The sequence below is a fragment of the Thunnus maccoyii genome, chromosome 1, assembly GCF_910596095.1.
Source record: "Thunnus maccoyii chromosome 1, fThuMac1.1, whole genome shotgun sequence".
NCBI classification, from domain to species: Eukaryota; Metazoa; Chordata; class Actinopteri; order Scombriformes; family Scombridae; genus Thunnus; species Thunnus maccoyii.
Window position 1 is genome coordinate 13,978,146 of NC_056533.1, and position 18,209 is coordinate 13,996,354.

Below are 18,209 nucleotides of genomic sequence, written 5' to 3' on the forward strand. Positions count from 1 at the left end.
AAGTATTTTTTTTTAGACCTGTGGTTCCAGCCCTTCGGGTGACAAGATAAATCCTGGATTAACAGGACAGGAACTAGAGCAAACACAGAACTGTGTACTTTGTACTATGTTTACTTGAGTTACTGCATAATTTTACCTCCTCAGGCCTTATAAATACAATAAAGAAATCACTCTTTGGCTGAATTGATCACAACCATTAGACGTTTATCCAGTGATGACATTGCTTGCTTTTAAAGGGTGACGAACTAAAAAGGTTGGGGACCACTGCTGTAAACCATTGTGCGACAAAATGTGATTACATGTCCTCATATGTTAACTAAACAGAGCTATCACTGGCCCATAAAGTGGATATTCTTCCCGTGTTTTGAAACAGAACAAAAACAGAGAAAACATGTTATATAGTTAATCTAAGACCATGTTGCAAAGATGTTGAAATGTTAACTCTCTGATAAGCTGAATTAGTTAGTAGTCATCAGTAATGTAGTTGTAAACAAAGTATCATGGACTCTGAACTCCTGTAAGACATAAATTAGCATCACAATCATTAATACTTCACAGTGGTGTATCAACCTCTGATTCAACACCACTCTTACTATCTCAAAAAACCCATTATAAGCTTTACAATGTTTAGATCTTTTAAAGAGCCATAGTAATTCATTTATAATATAAAGTGTTACTGGTATTTTATCTACTCTGTTTTAATTTGCTACATCTAATGTCTTCAAATAGCTTTGCAACTTCTGTGAAGGATTCACTGATTATTGCCTCTTTGTTTAAATTTTGAAAGGATTTTCCCCACTTTTTCTTTTGTTTATTAATTTTGATTAAAAAAACAACATGTCGGGGAAGCAACATACACAAATAATCAAATTAAGAACAAAAATTCACTTTTATATACTGTCAGGATGTATTAAACTAAATAAAGAAAAACATGTTGTATACTCATAGAGCTTATTTAAACTTCCCCTAAATTAAATAAAAAATGATGATGATGATTCTGGGGGCCTGGAGAGGATCCCCACTAATTAATTTACAATAACCGTATTTTAGTAATTAGATGATTTTTTTCCAGTAATATTCTTAATAGAGCCAGCTGCAAGACACAGCATATTTACATATTTAGATTATGAGATTCATATTGAAGCCATATTGCTAAAGGAAAAGAGAAAGACATGATACAGAGTTTATATTCCGTTCTATTCATGGACGTCTTTTTTGTTTTTCAAGAGCTACGTTGTTTGTATTATAGGACGGGTTCACAATTTTTCAAGTGTGTCTTAAAACAACAGTCAGGTGTCCAAATAAACACTGCAAGAGGTTTTCATCGCTGTAATCATTCCTCTTGTTCATACTGACTGCTAAAAGATCTCCTTCAAATGTGTTTTCTTTGTAAGTGATGGAAGCCAAAATCCACAGTGTGTCCACACAGTCATTTAGTGAAAAAATACATTTAAAAGTTTATCTGAAGTTTATATGAGGCTTCAGCAGTCTGAGTTAGTCATATCAAGTGGATATCTGACACATTTACAGTTTTTTTAGCATCAAATTCCCTCTTTGTGTTTCCTCTGACAGTGTTTCCCTGTTGAGCTGCGGAGGAAATATAGTAAAGAGGAACTTTGGCACTAAAAAGATGAACTTTGAAAGATATCTACTTGATTTGACTCATTTGGACGACTGACGCTTCATATTAGCTTCAGATAAACTTTTAAAATAAATTTAAAAAAACAATTTAAATGATCATTTGGGCACCTGACTCGTTTTAAGAAAGATGTGAAAATTTGTGAACGCTTGACTTAAGATTTCATTCTCACATTTTCAATTTTTTACAAATACAAATCTTCACAGGTTTACAAAGTTTGATTTGACATATACAAACTTTATTTGTGAGCATCAATTTATAAACTCAAATTGTTATTGACCGTGATTTGATCCTCTAAAGATCCCCTCCAGACATGTTTTAAGATGTATATAAAATCCTCTACTTTGAATAATAATGTGTGTCTGATTTGGTTTTTCCACAAAAAAGTTCAATTATCTTGTTAAAATATTTAATATTACATCTACTCTTCCTCATTAAAAAATCCAGAATCTATGAATATGTAAATATTAGCTAAACGTTAAAGATGTCTCCTACTTCACTGTAAAGTCCATTCTCACTGACTATGTTTACATGCACACTAATTATTCCCTATATGACAATATTCTGAATTTGACACGGGTCATGTAAACAGCTGTTTGGATATTTTGAATTAAGCCTTATTCCAAATGCAGCATTTTCTGATTAAGACATGTGGGATATGCCGATATTATTCTGGTTTTATTTTTTGGACATGTATACAGCGCATTCAGAATATGCTTCTCAATTTGGGTTTTTTACTGCAGTCTGTGACACATGGCCTCTTGCCTGTTTACCTCTGTGCAGGCAAAATGACGTACTGGAGGAGGAAGGCAGACAGAGGGGAGGATTGAGAGGAGAGTGGAGAGCTGTTCAGGGAGGGCTGGAAAAACAGAGAATGCCTTCTCCATGACGAGGATGGAGATGATTGGTTATTATCCTGACTGATGGTGTCGGAGTGATGCACCAAAAACACTCAGCAGTGTAGTAAACATCATGGGACAACCTCAGTGCTGGATGTGCCTGTAACTATACATTTATATTATCAGTCATATCAAAAATCACTTATAACTATCAGGCACTAATATTTTTCACCTCGCTGGTTTACTTCACTTCCTGCACAGATCTTGTGATTCCCATTCCCACTGGAGCAGAGTGAAACCCTGAAAACCCTCTGCATGTAAACAGGAATATTAGTGGCATATTCATTTTCATTATATAAACAGCTTAGTAGGAATATATATATATATATCTTTTTCAGAATAAGGGCAAAAACTGGAATATTTTGTGCATGGAAAAATAGCCAGTTTGTGCACTGGAGGCTTCTGGTTTCCACATCACATTTGCGTAAGTTGAATACTGGACCAGGATTGGCTTCTAATAGTTGTGATGTCACAAATCCTGCTCGTATGCCCGCCCCCTTAATATCAGATTTTTAATGAGTGCATTTTCAGCAGATGAATGTGAAAACAGCCTTCAAGTACCTTCAAACTCTGCATTTACATCATTCTGCACAGTGAAGCTCAAACAATCCAACTGAAGGAACAAGAAGAAAAACATTTTTGAGTGGAGGGAGACTTTAACAACAAAAAAGCCCCCCCCCCCGAGTAACCATGTTTCGTTGTTGTTGTTGTATTGGTGGTGTATTAAACTCCTTCACCACCGGGGGGCGCAGTTTCCCAGGCGGAGCAGGAGCAGCAGCACCTCGCCTTTTGGCTGAATCATTTCATCCATCATACCCACAATGCAAAGTTTGCAGGTTATCATGGCGATAAGAGACACATCTTCCCCGTGAGTCCCCCCCCGCAGCAACAAAGGAGCTGTTCCTCCGCTACTTGAAAACACTCACTCCCTACATGAGCCCCATGCAGTGCGGAGACCTGACCGACATTTAGCCCCCCCAGACTGGAGAAAGAAAGGACAAACAGCGAGTGACCGTCATGGCAGCGTCGGAGCTGTACACAAAGGTAAAACAACTGTATATGTGTATGTTTGCAGCTGTTTGCTAGCAGTAATAAATGTTATTGACGCAGCTTTCACTGTTCAGCTCACGTTTTAAGGACAAACACGCTTGACAGTTTGATTTTCGCTACGGGTAAAAAAAAAAAAAAGGTGTCTCGCTAGCAGAGGTGATATTGCTGCTTTTAAATGAATGAAAATGTGTCTGATAAAGCTGGTAAATCACGCTGGTCTGACAGGCTGTGAGGTGTGTTTAAATATAGATGCTGAAATGGGTGCAGTTGACAGAAAGCCAGCGTTAACAGATGCGACAGAGAGACGCCTCTTTTTCCTCCACCACACTCGTCCTTTTCCCCCACACACAGAAACATCACGCAAAATCAGCTTTATCCATCAATACTCCTCATTTGTCACCTCGTTTGTTTCACCCAAACAAGATTTCACCTTCTAACGTTACCGGGGCCTTCGTATTTTTTCACATCATCCCCCTCCGGAGGCTAGAGGGGCCGGGATGATGCAAAGGCGGTGCCAGCCATCATGGAGGCTCCGGTTTTACGCTTTTTAAACCATAATATTTGGCCTCAGTCCAACCTGGGTATCTTTATGCTCCTGTGTGAGTGTTTTATTTATATTTTTTTGCGTGTCTCAGGCGTGTGACGCGGTTCTTTTGGGATGTGAGCGTCCTCCTCTTGCAGGTTTGGGTACCGCTAAGATGCTGCGATGAGAGCCGCATCCTTCCTTTTAGCATCCAGGATGTTTAGAGCAAGTGGAGGCCCTGAAGCCTCAGTGTAGTTGTGCAGCCCTAAATGCTCACTGAAGGGAAAATGACACTGCAGCTGAGGAGGCCTGTTACACTCACAGGACTCACAAGGTCATACGTGTTGCTGCTACTGCTGCTTTTGTACGTCTGTGAATGTGAAACAGATAAAGAAAATGTGTTTGTGTGTGTGTGTGTGTAAGGAGATGACTCACCCATCCCCCCCACTTTAACAGCTGGTAGGTTCAGCTTGAATAAGGTTTGTGGTTGGAGAGGATTCATGATTGTGTGTGCGTGACGAAGACAATTGGTTTTTACGTGTTTTAAAACTCCTACCAAACAGCAGCGCTACAATCTATTTCCAGATTTGAACCACTCTCGCTTTCAGTTCTCTTAAAAGCTTCCCCAGCTGTGTCACCAGTCTGTGTTGTGTGTAGAGCTGGAGACAAGTGTAAACAAGTGTTTAAACACAGCACCTTTAAAGCAGATGACACAGATTCAAGCCCCCGTCTCAGCAAATGGTCACTTTGCTGAAATGTCTCATTTCCTGCCAGCTCCTAGGCTGCTGATCTGTAGTCGACCCTGACCTCTGACCTCTGTGGGGAGAGCAAAAAAACAAAAAGGCACCAATTGAGTGTTGCATTTATTGTTGAAGCAATTTGTCACTTAATTGTTTAAATTTTTATTTTTTGAAGCATGAATTCCCCCCAAAAAAAGCACTGATTCACTGATTCAGAAGTGAATATTTGCTGGTTTTCTTATGTGATAGTAAAGCATAAAATGCAATTTCCAGATGTTACCCTGATCTCTGGGTTTTGGGTATTGTCACTATTTTCTGACATTGTTGTATTATTAACTCAGGACTAGAGCTGCAACAATTAGTTGATTAATCAATTAGTTGATCGACAGAAAATGAATCAGCAACTGTTATGATAATCGAATAATAGTTTTAGTCACTTTTTAAGCAAAAATGCATAAAATTCGCTGGTTGCAGCTTCACAAATGTGAGAATTTCAAGCTTTTCTGTGTCATACAGGACGGTAAACTGAATATCTGTCAATTTTGGACTGATCATGAGATAAAACAAGATATTTGAAGATGCGGCCATGAGCTCTAAGAAATTATACCGGACAGTTTTCACTATTTTCTGACATTTTGTAGACAAAACGATTAATCGCTAATGAAAGTAATCATTAGTTGCAGCCCTATTCTAGACACATAGAGGTTGCTTCTTGCTTTCACTCTCCTTTAGGAAAACACAGGTTTTATATGCGTTTCCTGAGCCTGTTTATTCCATAAGAATCTTGTCGGCTGTTAAATGGTCTTAATTGCAGGTGAATTTTTGGATGCGTGTGTCAGTGTGGGAAACACAAAGTTAGTTTCTGGCTTTGAATGGTACAGTTTGTTTCAGAAATCAACCTCTGATGTCAAACCCCTCTCTGTGATTTACTTTTCCAACACACGGGTGGAAAACACTCTGCCCTTTGTGTGTATAAGTCAGCTATATAGAAGCTTATTGAGCGGGTCGGAGCTGTTTGGTTAACACACACACACACACACATATGCACACAACATCAGATTCTGCTCTGGTTTAGGTTTGGCTGTGTCTGACCTGGCTGGCAGCAGAAAGAGAGGTGAGCCAGAGGTGAAGGCAGATTTTATAGGTTGGAAAGACGACACTACAGTGAGAAAGAAAACCTGCATGTTTTCACCAGACTTCACTGTGATTGCGCCGGATGGGTGCAAATAAATCGTGAATATCTTCCATTGTGCATTGTACCTGCTATTAAACAAACCAGGATCCAAACATGTAAGAGGTGGTGAGAGTGAGTGAAGCAGGGCTGTGTAATAAGAAGCAGACATGGAACCTATAACCCCGGTGGAAAGGGAAGCAAGGCTCCATTAAATGAGTCAGAGCTGGGAAGGCTCTTCCTCACACAACCTGGATTTTCAAAAATACGTACTGTATTTGAAGAGGTGTCCTGCAGCACAACATAAATATTGATTTAAAGAATAAATAGACTCAACTCACAAACTTAAAGCGAAACCAAAACTCTTGCTCTTCTTATGTCATGACTGTGTAGGAGATACAGAGTCAGAAGCCTCTGATTGCAGTTTCAGGCGGTCTTGATTTGTCTGTATCAGTGCGTTAAGTCAGCCTGCGGTCGATTGTCGGTCCTCAGCAGGAGCTGGCATGGAGACGCTAATGAACTACGCTCATCATGCTCAGGATCTCTGTAGTCGGCCTCTGATCTGGTGTGTTAAATAAGTTTCAGGACAAGAAAACGCAGGAAGCTGCAGACCACTGGAGGCCTGAGGAGCTGGCATTTATAAAGTGTTTTTATTGTCCCAGTAAGAGTGGAGAGAGAGATTAACTAGAAGAGAAGATATTACATAAGTGATGATACATTACAGTCATGATTTCATGTCCAATGTAATGATGGCAGTCTGAGTACATTCAAATTTAAATGATGTCATTATACTGCGAGACAGTCGTCTTTACTACGTGAAGATATTGGTGTTACTGTGTAAGTGATGAGGAAAACATCTATAAAACAGTGCAAAACAGTTTTTCATAAAGCAGGATTCACTCATACACATTGATACACACTCACATTTATGAGAAAATCACTGCTGGTGGAAACTTCTAAGCAGGCTGCATTCATGCCAGTCAGCGATGTCACACAGTGAGTGTTAAGAGGTCAAAACTCCAGTGACACTCGTAGTGTCACTTCTGGCTTGTTGCCGTCATCGATGTTGCTGGAGTTTTTTGTTTTTTTTTACCTCTTTAGACTAGATATCTCTTCTCCACTCACCTTGGAAGAAGGCAACGTTGTGCCAGAAATCCAGACTCTTCTTCCAGGCTTCTACAAGGTGAATGTTGTTGTTGTGAACAGCTGATAGAGAGGGAAACACCTGTTGTTATGTCACTGGTTGGGCTGTAGCCAAAAGCGCAGCATGTTTGACAGTTCCAGAGCTGCACAGCAACAGTTTTCTACCAAAACTGAATTGTCATTTTATCACACAAGGCTACAACACAAAAACACTACCATCTGAGCTTTTTGCCAGTCTAGAGAAAACCATGGCTAGTTTAAAATCTGAAACACTTGGTGTGCTTTTTTAAGTTTTTATAAATATTTCAGTATATTGAAGTATAACAATATTATGATGATACTTGTAAATAAAGATAAATGGACACTTTTTCACAGTTTATAATACATATAATGCTATAACAGTAGCTTATAGTATATGCAGAACAAAAGACAGCATTCTCAGTAGACATAACTTAATTTCATATCTGTGTACTTTGCTTATTATAGCGCATGAATTAAAGATGTTTCGATTATGTCACAGAACACAACAGTCATGCTTTCTGTGCTTTAGGTGTCGTCTCAGCTGCATCAGGTGGCGGATTTTTACATTATCTAACATCAGTGGTTTATTTTTTTTCTGCCCAGCTCTAATTGAGAGCATGTGCATTAGATTACTGAGATAACCTGGTTAAAGTAATTGCGCAGTCATGTTGTATATGCTCTGGCATGTAGTCATTGCAACACAGAAGGACAGATGCACAGAGGAGGGCTGCATGTTTACGGCTTAAATAGAGATCCTAGTGTCGTAACAGCGATTCTTTATCGTGTTATTTATTGTGTGTTATTTCAGGAGTAAGCTTGTATCATCTTTTTCAACATTTTTGTATTTTATAAGTATAATAAAGTAAATGAAATGTCATGGTTTCACAATGCAGATTTTAACAACATTAGTTTTAGAAACTAAAATAGTAATATATGTTTGCATTTGAATAAATCATGCTCCACTAAAACAAGGAGACGCTTTCATTCCAGCGTACAGGAAGAAAGACTCAGGTTTAGTGCTGCGGTCAGACAACTGTTACTTGGAGCCATGTCAGTGGTTTGTGGGAAAGTCCTAATTTCTCTCTATGAGAGTCTGTCTGCCTCAGCGCTCATGTGATCGAGGAAGGAGGACGAGATGTTTGACGGACGGCAGGGACGGCCAGTTATCTGTCACAGGGCGAGGAACTTTGGGGAGCGTCGGTGAACGCCGCTTGTGTCTGCAGACACAATGGGAAGGTTTCATCCAACAACAAGTTCTCGAGCTCAGTGCTTGATCAGTTAGTGTCTGCTCTTGTGGTTTGTGTGTGTGTGTGTGTGTGTGTTAGTGTGTGTGTGTGTGGCTGGAGGCATCCAGACAACCATCAGACTCACAGCATGAGCTAGAGACTCGCTCAAGAGACAAGATGAACCGGGAGTTGGAGTATATGTTTGTCCAAGTAAGTTTTTTTTTTTTGCTTTTGACTTTCACCCCAACCCTCCATTCATTGATCAAGTAGATATGTAACCTATAAAAATCTTTAAATTGTTACATAATATGGACTTTGAATCAAATTAAACAATCTGATGTGTTGAAGGAGAAGCTATTCTCTCTCTCTTTTTAGCTTCTATGTGGTTCTTTGATGAGTGACCTTTAAGTTCTGGTTTTGGATTTGTTTCGTTGTCTTTTCAATGGGGAACATGGAGCCCCGGTCCTGACACACCCATCTCCTGGATTCATCTGTGTTTAAGGAAAAAAAAAGTTATGTTTCTGAAATCCACAGGCCAGTAATAACTGCCGTTTAGCAACAAATCTGCTTTTAGCCTGATGAGAGTTTTGTCATCTGAATAACAACAAACTCTTTGTTTCAGGTTGTCAAAATCTAATCACAGGAAGCCTAAAGTAGTTTCAGACCCATCCATGTCCCAGCTTTTGAAGATACACAGCTGCATGTCTCATTCGCAGTGGGTTACACCTAGTTTGCCTGGAATGGAGAACCAAATGTTTTCCTTCTGAGTGATAGACTTACATATAATATAATTCTTTTTTTTTTTTGTTAGGATCTGTTTGTTGTAACATGTCGCTATGCTCGAGTAGCAGCAATGGAAAGAAAATGAATTAAAAAGCAAGGAAACAGTGTCTCTGAAGAGCTAGAGGTTAGATTAACATTGTCTATCATCAGTTTAAATGTTTGCAATATTCCACTGAGATCTTTTCTTTATCGATACAAGTAGACATCGTCTAGTATAAACATAACACAAAGATGACTGCTGTGCTGAAATCCTCTTCTCCTACCCCGCCATAACGTACAGAAGTACTTCCCCAGAGTCAGCACTGACTGAACTAATGTGATTAGGTGCTCGGCAGCATTACAGCTTCTTAGTAAGAGACTCTGATCTTTGGCAATCACTGCGTATTGGCATTTTGCAGACTAGTTGTGCCAACAGTCTGGTTCGGGAGCGCCATAGTTTGGGTGTAGTGAGACTAGCAAAGCTCCTTCTTACCAAGCTCCTCCACTGGCGCTGAGGTCTCCAAATCTTGGTGTCATGCTGCGTCTGTCCAGCTGAGCAGAAAAACAGCAGATTCTCACATGAGTGGCATCATGTGACGAGGCTTCTGCAGTCTGGGACTCCATTGACGGCTTTACTGAGCAAAACACTTTTCGCATACCTCTGCAGCTGTCTAGATAGTGGTTTTCTCCTGCTCTGTATTGTAAAAATGTCAAGATTTAAAAATCTGTTTCCACTTTATCAATTTTAATGAGGCATCTTTAATTCTTTAAAATTCCTTTCATTTTTCTATACAGGTGAAAGAACAAGATCATTTGACTTTGTAGACTAGTCACTTCCTCACAACGTTTCTTTATCAACATGGATAATTGAATAGATCATGATGAGACCTTTTTGACTTTTTTATTTTTTGTTGAAAAAAAAACAACTATTTTTTTGTAATTGTAACATTTGACTCAGCAATATGTTCGACTTGCATTCTCCAATTCATCCCTCACATACACATACAGAGTATTGTAGGGAGGACATGTGGTGACCTTTTGTAACATTCAGTCGGCAGGGCCTCCTGGAAAGTAAAGCAGGCAAGTTGTTTCGCTCGTTTTAATGGTGTGTAGGTGCAAGAAGTGGGCCAGTCAACTTCACTATATACAGATAATATACAATACATAACTAAAGTTTGAGTGATCTGATAAGTGTTCATTGAAAGCGAAGGTGTTCGATAAACAGGAGTAAACTCTGGGAGGGTTCAGAGGAGTCACAGCAGGCCAGTGGGACTCTTGTCCAAGAGTGAAAGCTCAGAGCTCAGTATTAGCAGGTCAAGTCTCACTAATCTGCTGTTGACTTTGTGCAGATTTGTAAACACTTCTTCTGATGGAGGCCCCGCCCCGCAGCTGCAGCCCTACACCACCAGTACACACACATATACATATGCACATATACTGTACACACACACACCTCCCGATGTCCTGATCCGTGTGACCTGCAATGCTCAGTCCTCCTTCGCCCTTCAGCAGCAGGAATGATCTGACACTAATGTGCGCTGCAGGAGAATCAAGCTAAAGGGGCTCAGATTTACAGCTGACACTGATTCTCAGGGCATCTGCAAAAATTAGCTGACTTCTTCATTTTCTGAGATTACAGCCGTCTTTGAGGTGTCATACTTTGGTTATGTGTTGTGGAGCACAATTTTGGATAGAATGGGTCTAGTCTCGCATCTTTTATTAATCTAAAGATATTCATACCTATTGTTTATTTTCTTAAATGTCTTCTTTTATATACGTTGACATTGTTCTGCATCCATGTTTCTGTCTGTGTTCCAGGACAAAAATGAGTCAAGTAGGAATTTTTGCACTCGTGTTAACCCGTAGGCATACAGTATGCGATTGTAATGAAATCACGGTGTAGTTGACTGCAATAAGATTAGCTGGTGTTAAACCCTGAGATAGCCTAATCAGCTCCTGATCCTTTGTCTCAGTTAAACCTGGATTAGCATCAACCCAGCCGTGTACCTTCAAGAGCAGCTTTCCCCTGTCGTTCACTAGGCTGCTGAGGGAAGTCGTAGGCTAAATGTAGAGATTGTTAATGGAAACTTTCATTTCTCTTATGTGAACTAGTCACTTTGCAATCTGTTTCTGTTTTTATATTAAACGTGTTTGTGAGGAAGTTTAGCCAGAGTGTCAAGAAAGGTGATATGAGGCAGACTCGGAGACTGACCCAATTACTGAAAAATTTATTCTGACCAGGGACGTCAGTTTCGGTTAATTTTGCTTTCGTCAGACTGACACCCATTAACCGCTAACTAACCGGTTCATTTTTAAGAAGAGTTGTGACGTAGCTTTCGGGAAATTAAAAAAAAAAAAAAACACGTTAGACGAGCCTTCAGAAACTCCTGCAGGTTAAACTGGACTAACTGAACACTTAGTGCGGACCGACTCCAACACACTCACTATAAACAGACTTTAAGACACTCACTAGTCTAGCAACATTAATGCTGCAAACAACCCATAATGCAACACTCCATGTAGGAGTCGGTTTTACACCGGTACTTTATCCATTCAAAAAGAAGATCTGATGTGAACATGTAATTTTCTAGCCGTTAGCAGGGCGTGTATGCAAATTAACCTATAGACTGACATGTGTAACTGGTCAAAAATATTCTCTGTGGTTGACTGATTAACGGTTAACTGTTGAAATCTCTAATTCTGACCAGTGTGATTTAGTGTAACTTATCTGAAATGGTTTAATTCAGGATAACTCAAACTTGCATGATGACTTGCACACAGCTGTTAAATAGGCCCTCCAGTCTATCTAGGCAGAAGCATATTTCTTGCAGGGATGTTTCAGAAAGCAGTGCAGCATCAATTTAAAAGAATGTCCAGTGTTTGGTGTCTTGCGATCTCCGAGCCTGAATGTGTCATCAGCCAGCTAGTACCTCCAGTAGAGCCGGGGGACACCTAGCCATGACACATTGTCTATGCATGTACTTTATTCCTGTTGTCATTAAGCTGTCGCTTTTCTTTTTTGACTTTTTCTTGTGGTTCAGTAACATACAGGAACTCCTCAGCTGTATTCAGGCTGAAAACAGCGCTGTGTAAAACAATACGTGGGGCTGTGTGGGCGTGTTGTTTAAAGTGCTGGTTAGACAATGAAATGCGATCCAGCAAGTCTGGTTGGACTAACAGATTATTGTATTTAAAGACCAATCAGAAAAACCCTGCACAGCGGTTTGTTATAATCACAGTTATCACGCTGCAGCCCTGCTTAGTAGTGCGCACATGTGGAACGTGTCTGCATCTGTGGACCACCGAAAAAAGTATGAATGGAACCACGTCCGCGTGCAAGTCCACCACAGTCTGCTGTGAACAGCTGTGGTAAAGATATTTTTGTTATCTAAACGTTTGACCTCGTTTTTTTACCCTATTAGAATTGAAACTGGGAATCGATAAGAACCAGAATCGATAAGCAGAATCGTGATCAATAAAATTCTAACAATACCCAATCGTAATAGTGTTAATCTATGAATTAGCCACAGTCAATTACTTGGCGTGTCAGATACTTTTGATGTGATGCATATGTTTATTGGAGAATTGATAAATGACACTGGCTACTATTGACTATTGGGATTCCTTGCCAGTAGTCCACAGGCTGTTGGTCCGGACTGGTTTTCCTTGCCAATAGTAGTTTGTTTTATTGGTATGGAATGGATTTACGGGTTTAGTGCCGGACCTCTTGTAGACCACTAAACGGACAATTTTTACCGTCATCTTGGGTATTTTAGTGCCATTAAATGGGACATTTTTACTGCATTTTTATCACAAGTGGTTATTGTGCCTAAAACAAACCATTTTAACCCAAACCATGGGAAGGATTGCTGTATCACCTGCAAGCAAAAATGTTCCTCCAGTTTGAAACAATTTGAAATTGATCATGTGATCTTGCACAATCGATACCAATGCGCATGCGTAATAATCCATACCAACAATAAACGGACTATTGACACAGAGGAATACTCTGAGGTACCAATGGCCACTTCCTTGATAAATGGTACACTAGCTGTCTATGAGAATCTCTTATAAACTGAATACTGCTACTTTTATCATACTGCTGCTGGGAATGAATTTTAAACCTTCCAAAATAACAACTTTAGGCAACACAGTCATTAGTGCAACATGTCAGCAGCTTCAGTGTGAACGAAGCCTGCCATTAAAATATCGGTTGAATTGAAATATGTTGAGGAGATGCCAGACACTCATTTCCATGAATCTCTTCTGGCCCTATGATCTCTCAACATTAATCTAGTGTTAGAAGTCACTCAACTGGTCTTTCGCTGCCTTTTCTTGGAGTGACAGGAAAGCAATTACACACAGGCTCGGGGTGGGATCTCACCGAATACATTGAATATGTCGCCATTCTTTTCAAATAGGAGCATTTTTTACCAGCTGGATGTAGATTGAAGTTGAGGAAGGTGTTGCATTGTTTGTGTGTGTGTGCTCTCAGTGTTGTATTACAGATCTATTGAACATAAAACAGCTGATAGTTTCTAGTGTTTACATCAGTGCGACCACACCCAGTGCCCATGAGGTAAATTGGGGGGGGGGGGGTAAACACGAAATTACAGACCAACAAATAAAATGTAGTCTCTCATTGAGACTACTCTCATTGGGTTCATAGAAGGAAAAAGGATACAGCATATACTTGTGAGACTGTGTGTGTGTTCACTCCTGCATGCAGCATATGTAGGGTGAGCTCAATGCAGAGTCACTTTAGTCATGTGATTTCTGACATCACAGATGTTCCTCTGACGTCTCTGCTCCTCTTTCGTCAACCCCTCTCGTCTTCATCTACCTGCCAAAATACACCAGCTCGACCAATCCGTGTCTCTGCAAGGCGGACAGAGTGGCTGCGCTCTGACTCATCACATTTTTCTCTCCAGCTTTCAGTCACTTCACTTCTCCAGCTTGTGGTTGAGTTTCAACCTTCATCTCTCCTCTATTTTCTGAACCCCGGGGACTTTGCTGGTCTATAAATATAATTCATTCCCTCTGTAGCTGCATTGTATTGCTGTCTGTCTTGTACTCAAGGTGTGTGTGTGTGTGTGTATAATGTGCTGATTGGTAGCATATTTCAGCATTAACTGATTCAAGATAATTAAGCTTGACACCCACTAAAGTGTGAAACAGGTGTGTGTGTGTGTGTGTGTGTGTGTGTGTGTGTGTGTGTGTGTGTGTGTGTGTGTGTGTGTGTGTGTGTGTGTGTGTGTGTGTGTGTGTGTGTGTGTGTGTGTGAGGATCATTATCAGGATCAGGAAGTGTGCTTGGTAGCGCAGCGATGCCTCTGTGAGGTGTGATGCTGCTCAAAACCCGCTCTTGCTATTTTTAGCCTCTGTCCTCCTCCTCTCCTCCCTCTCTTCGTTGCTAGGAGGCTGGCTGCTGGGACGGTCTCCTGTGGGGACCAAAAAGGTGAAACGACTAACAAAATGGTGAAGTAGGGAGAGAGAGAGAGGCAGGCACAGAGACTGAGTCTGCCTATAACTGTCAATTTAACCTCTTAACATTTAATTTTCCCCTTGTAGTTCCACTAAAGTAGCTTTAACGTTGTTAAAATCATCTTATTCCACACTGCCTGATAGTTTCAGTATATTCTGCTTCATCTTGTGGCTTAGTCATATTTTGACACTGAGTCAAATATTCAAATCCAAGATCCATGACAGGAAGTGAATCATTTTGTAAAAGGCTGCAACTACCAAAATGTCAGAAAATGCTGAATAATACCCCTCACACCTTCCTAGAACCCAAAGATATTCAATTTACAATTATATAAAACTAAGAAATGTAGAGTATCCTCACAGTTGAGAAGCTGGAACAAGGGCATGTTTGGCTTTTTTGTTGAGAAACAATGACTGTATGAGTGAATAAATATATCAAATAGTCGCTCATTAATTTTCTGTAGCTCAACTAATGTTTCAGCTCTAATTTTATACACAAATCCCAAGTTTCGGAGTGACATATTCTGTCTGAGAGATCTTTAGAAACTTTGGGATCTTTGCTAGAATTTTAAATGAAGTTTTGTGGCTTTGAAAAATGTTTGGCTACACGACGTGAGTCACAGGCAGGCTGCCCAAATGAACATTGAAACTTTTTTTTGTGCCATAAATCATTCCTCCTGTTCTTACTGACCATTAGAAGATCCCTTCATGATGCACTTACAATATAAGGAATAGGGGCCAAAATCCACAGCCCTCCTTCTGTGCAAAAATGTATTTCAAAGTCAAAGTTAAAAGCCAAACGAGTCAAATCAATATCTTTTAATGTTAGTCTTTTTGATGCCAAAGTCCCTCTTTTTGTTACTATACTTCCTCCGCAGCTCAACAGGGAAACACTGTCCAAGTAAACACAAAGAGGGAATTTGATGCTAGGAAGACTGTAAATGTGTCAGATATCCACTTGATATGACTCAGACTGCTGAAGCCTCATATAAGCTTCAGATAAACTTTGTGGACACACTGTGGATTTTGTCCTCCATCACTTACATTGAAAGCACATTTGAAGGAGATCTTTTAACAGCCAGTATGAACAGGAGGAATGATTACAGCGAGGAAAACCTCTTTCACTGTTCATATGGGCACCTGAGTGTCCTTTTAAAATAACAAAATGGAATTCTGAATGTAAAAAAAAAAAAAATCATCCATAAGAAAGTGAATATTGTACAGAATATGTAACTGGCTTCTTTGAAACAACGTGACAGCAGCTACAATATACAGGATGTGTCAGTGTTTGCAGGCAGATGTTTTACAGAGAACATTTCAGAAGTTCACAGCAGGTAATGTAACTATGTAGCAAGCTAACTGTGCCAGTAACATGTTAGTGTTAATAAGCCCAAAGGTGTTACTGTTGCTGTTTATTGCTTCGATTGTTTCTAGGCAACAGAAACTGTTTATTACAGAAATTATATCAGCTTAGAAATTTTAATTTAGTTGTTTTCACTTAACTCTCATCATTAGGAAAAACCAACATGTCTACTGGGGAGAGAGTCGGGAGCTGTGTGAGCTTACAGATATCTTAGCTGTTGTAGAGTGTTTGTGTAGAACAGATGCAATGTTGTGACCTGTGGTTTGATCATGCTGGTTGTTTATGAGGGTCTCCCCTTTTTAGCTGCCTTTGTGACTGCTGTTTCATCAGTAACTCAACACACACACACACACACACACACACACACACACACACAGCACACTGTCTATGCTTTTCTTTCTTCTAGTGCACACACACACACACACATATAGCCCATGAGCAACACTCATTTCATTTTCTGAAAACCACATGTACACAGTAGAGCCTGACAGCAGATACATCATATCAGCTCATATGCTGGTTGATGATTAATAAACTGCAGCACAGAAATGCTTAATATATGTTTGAGTTAATCATAGAATATAGCCGCATTGATTAGCTAATTGATTAGTCAGAATATTATTTGACAACTATTTTGATACTCAAATAATTTTTTTTTCTTTTTTCTTTTTTTTAAGGGAGAATTTGCTGGTTTCAGCTCCTCAGATGTGATGATCTCTTTGTCATACGTGATATAAATCTGATCATCTTTGGGTTTTGGACTGTTGATTGGACAAAACAAGACATATGTCACCTTTAACGGGCACCTTTCATTATTTCTGACACTTTATCAACGAAACAAGTAATGGATAATGAAAATAATTGTTGGTTGCGGCCTTAATCAAGAATCAGTATCAATCAATGAGTCAGTCTACATGGTTTGTAAAATGTCCCACTCAATATGCATGTTCATCAATATTCTATCCAGCAATATATGAGTATCAGATTTTGAAACTTTCAAATATTGATATTGGTGATGGCTTAAAAAAAATCCAGTATTGGTAGGACTCAAGTACACAGTCACACACACACACACACACACGCGCCCTATAACTTCCTTATTATTTCATTTATTTCTCTATTTTTCAGATTTTGAGTGTTCATTCAGTCCTCTGACTCACACACATTGTATTTGTTTTATCTTAACTGTCAAACAGCGGCAAACCTTAAACCACACTACACAAACCACACTGATCACACTGTCTGGTGTTCATGCAGAGGTGGGGAGAAAAAAGGATTAGAGACAGGGGGAAAAAAAAATCAGGACAAACTGTGGACTCGATGGAGGTGGAGCTTTTTGAAGACAAACATTTCAACACCACCTTTTGAACACATCCAGTAAGGCTCTATAATCACAAATCTGCATGAAAACAAGACTCAAAATTGTCTGCATTCTGCAGTCGCTGAGAGGTTCGAGCTGCCATTTCACACCAATTCTCCTCTTAATAAGACAGACAGCGAGACGGAGGGAGGGCGAGGGTTCCTGTGACCATGATGTCATGATTCAGATGATTGGTAGTGAAGCAGCAGACCAAATGAAAAAGTTTATCTCCCGTTGTGCACTTCTACAATGACCTCTTTTTCTCTTGATTCTGTGAAATCGTCATCAGCAGTTTATGCAATGAAGTCAAAAGAAGCCATGAAATCGTTGTCAGGCTTCCAGAAAGACATCATCATCATCATCATGTGCTTCAGTCGCCCGAGTCCTCATCAAGAAAGTTTTATTTTAATATTTCGGTATTAGTTTGCCGCCGTATTTGTTCATTATTCAATAGTGTTTGAAATAAATGAGAATCGGCAAAAGGAAAATCCTCACTTGTGTTGGATTATAACATGAAAACGTTTTAGTGAGGCTAGTCTAAATCCTATAGTGATTTGTGTGTATGTGCGTAGATTTAGTATGTCCTCTTTAACATTGACAGAAACATGAGGGAATGTTTACAGAGTCAGTATTTTATGTTCACTCTCATTTTGAATGTAGTCTTTTTATGGCACGTTTTCAAGTCCAAAATTAGGTTAAAAGAAACAATCCTGCACCAAACGAACACACAAAAGTCAGATTAATGTCAGATAAAATAAATTCTTACATACAAAACCTGCTAGAATTTGTTCCATTAAAACTCAACTTGTAACTTTATTCCAATTTTCTT

The 18,209-nt window shown here is 39.5% G+C and overlaps 1 protein-coding gene across 4 annotated transcripts in view; it reads left to right on the plus strand.

Moving 5' to 3' along the window:
* The first annotated feature begins 3,339 nt into the window (after positions 1 to 3,339).
* Positions 3,340 to 18,209, plus strand: part of myo5aa (myosin VAa) — a 51,727-nt gene continuing 36,857 nt past the window's right edge. For 3 of the 4 annotated variants that reach the window (XM_042392203.1, XM_042392299.1, XM_042392242.1), the window contains exon 1: positions 3,341 to 3,582. In XM_042392203.1, the coding sequence (XP_042248137.1) occupies positions 3,556 to 3,582 (27 nt within the window). In that variant the 5' untranslated portion in view covers positions 3,341 to 3,555. Of the gene's footprint in view, positions 3,583 to 18,209 lie in introns of all 4 variants that reach the window. The other variant, XM_042392355.1, reaches the window with a different exon arrangement.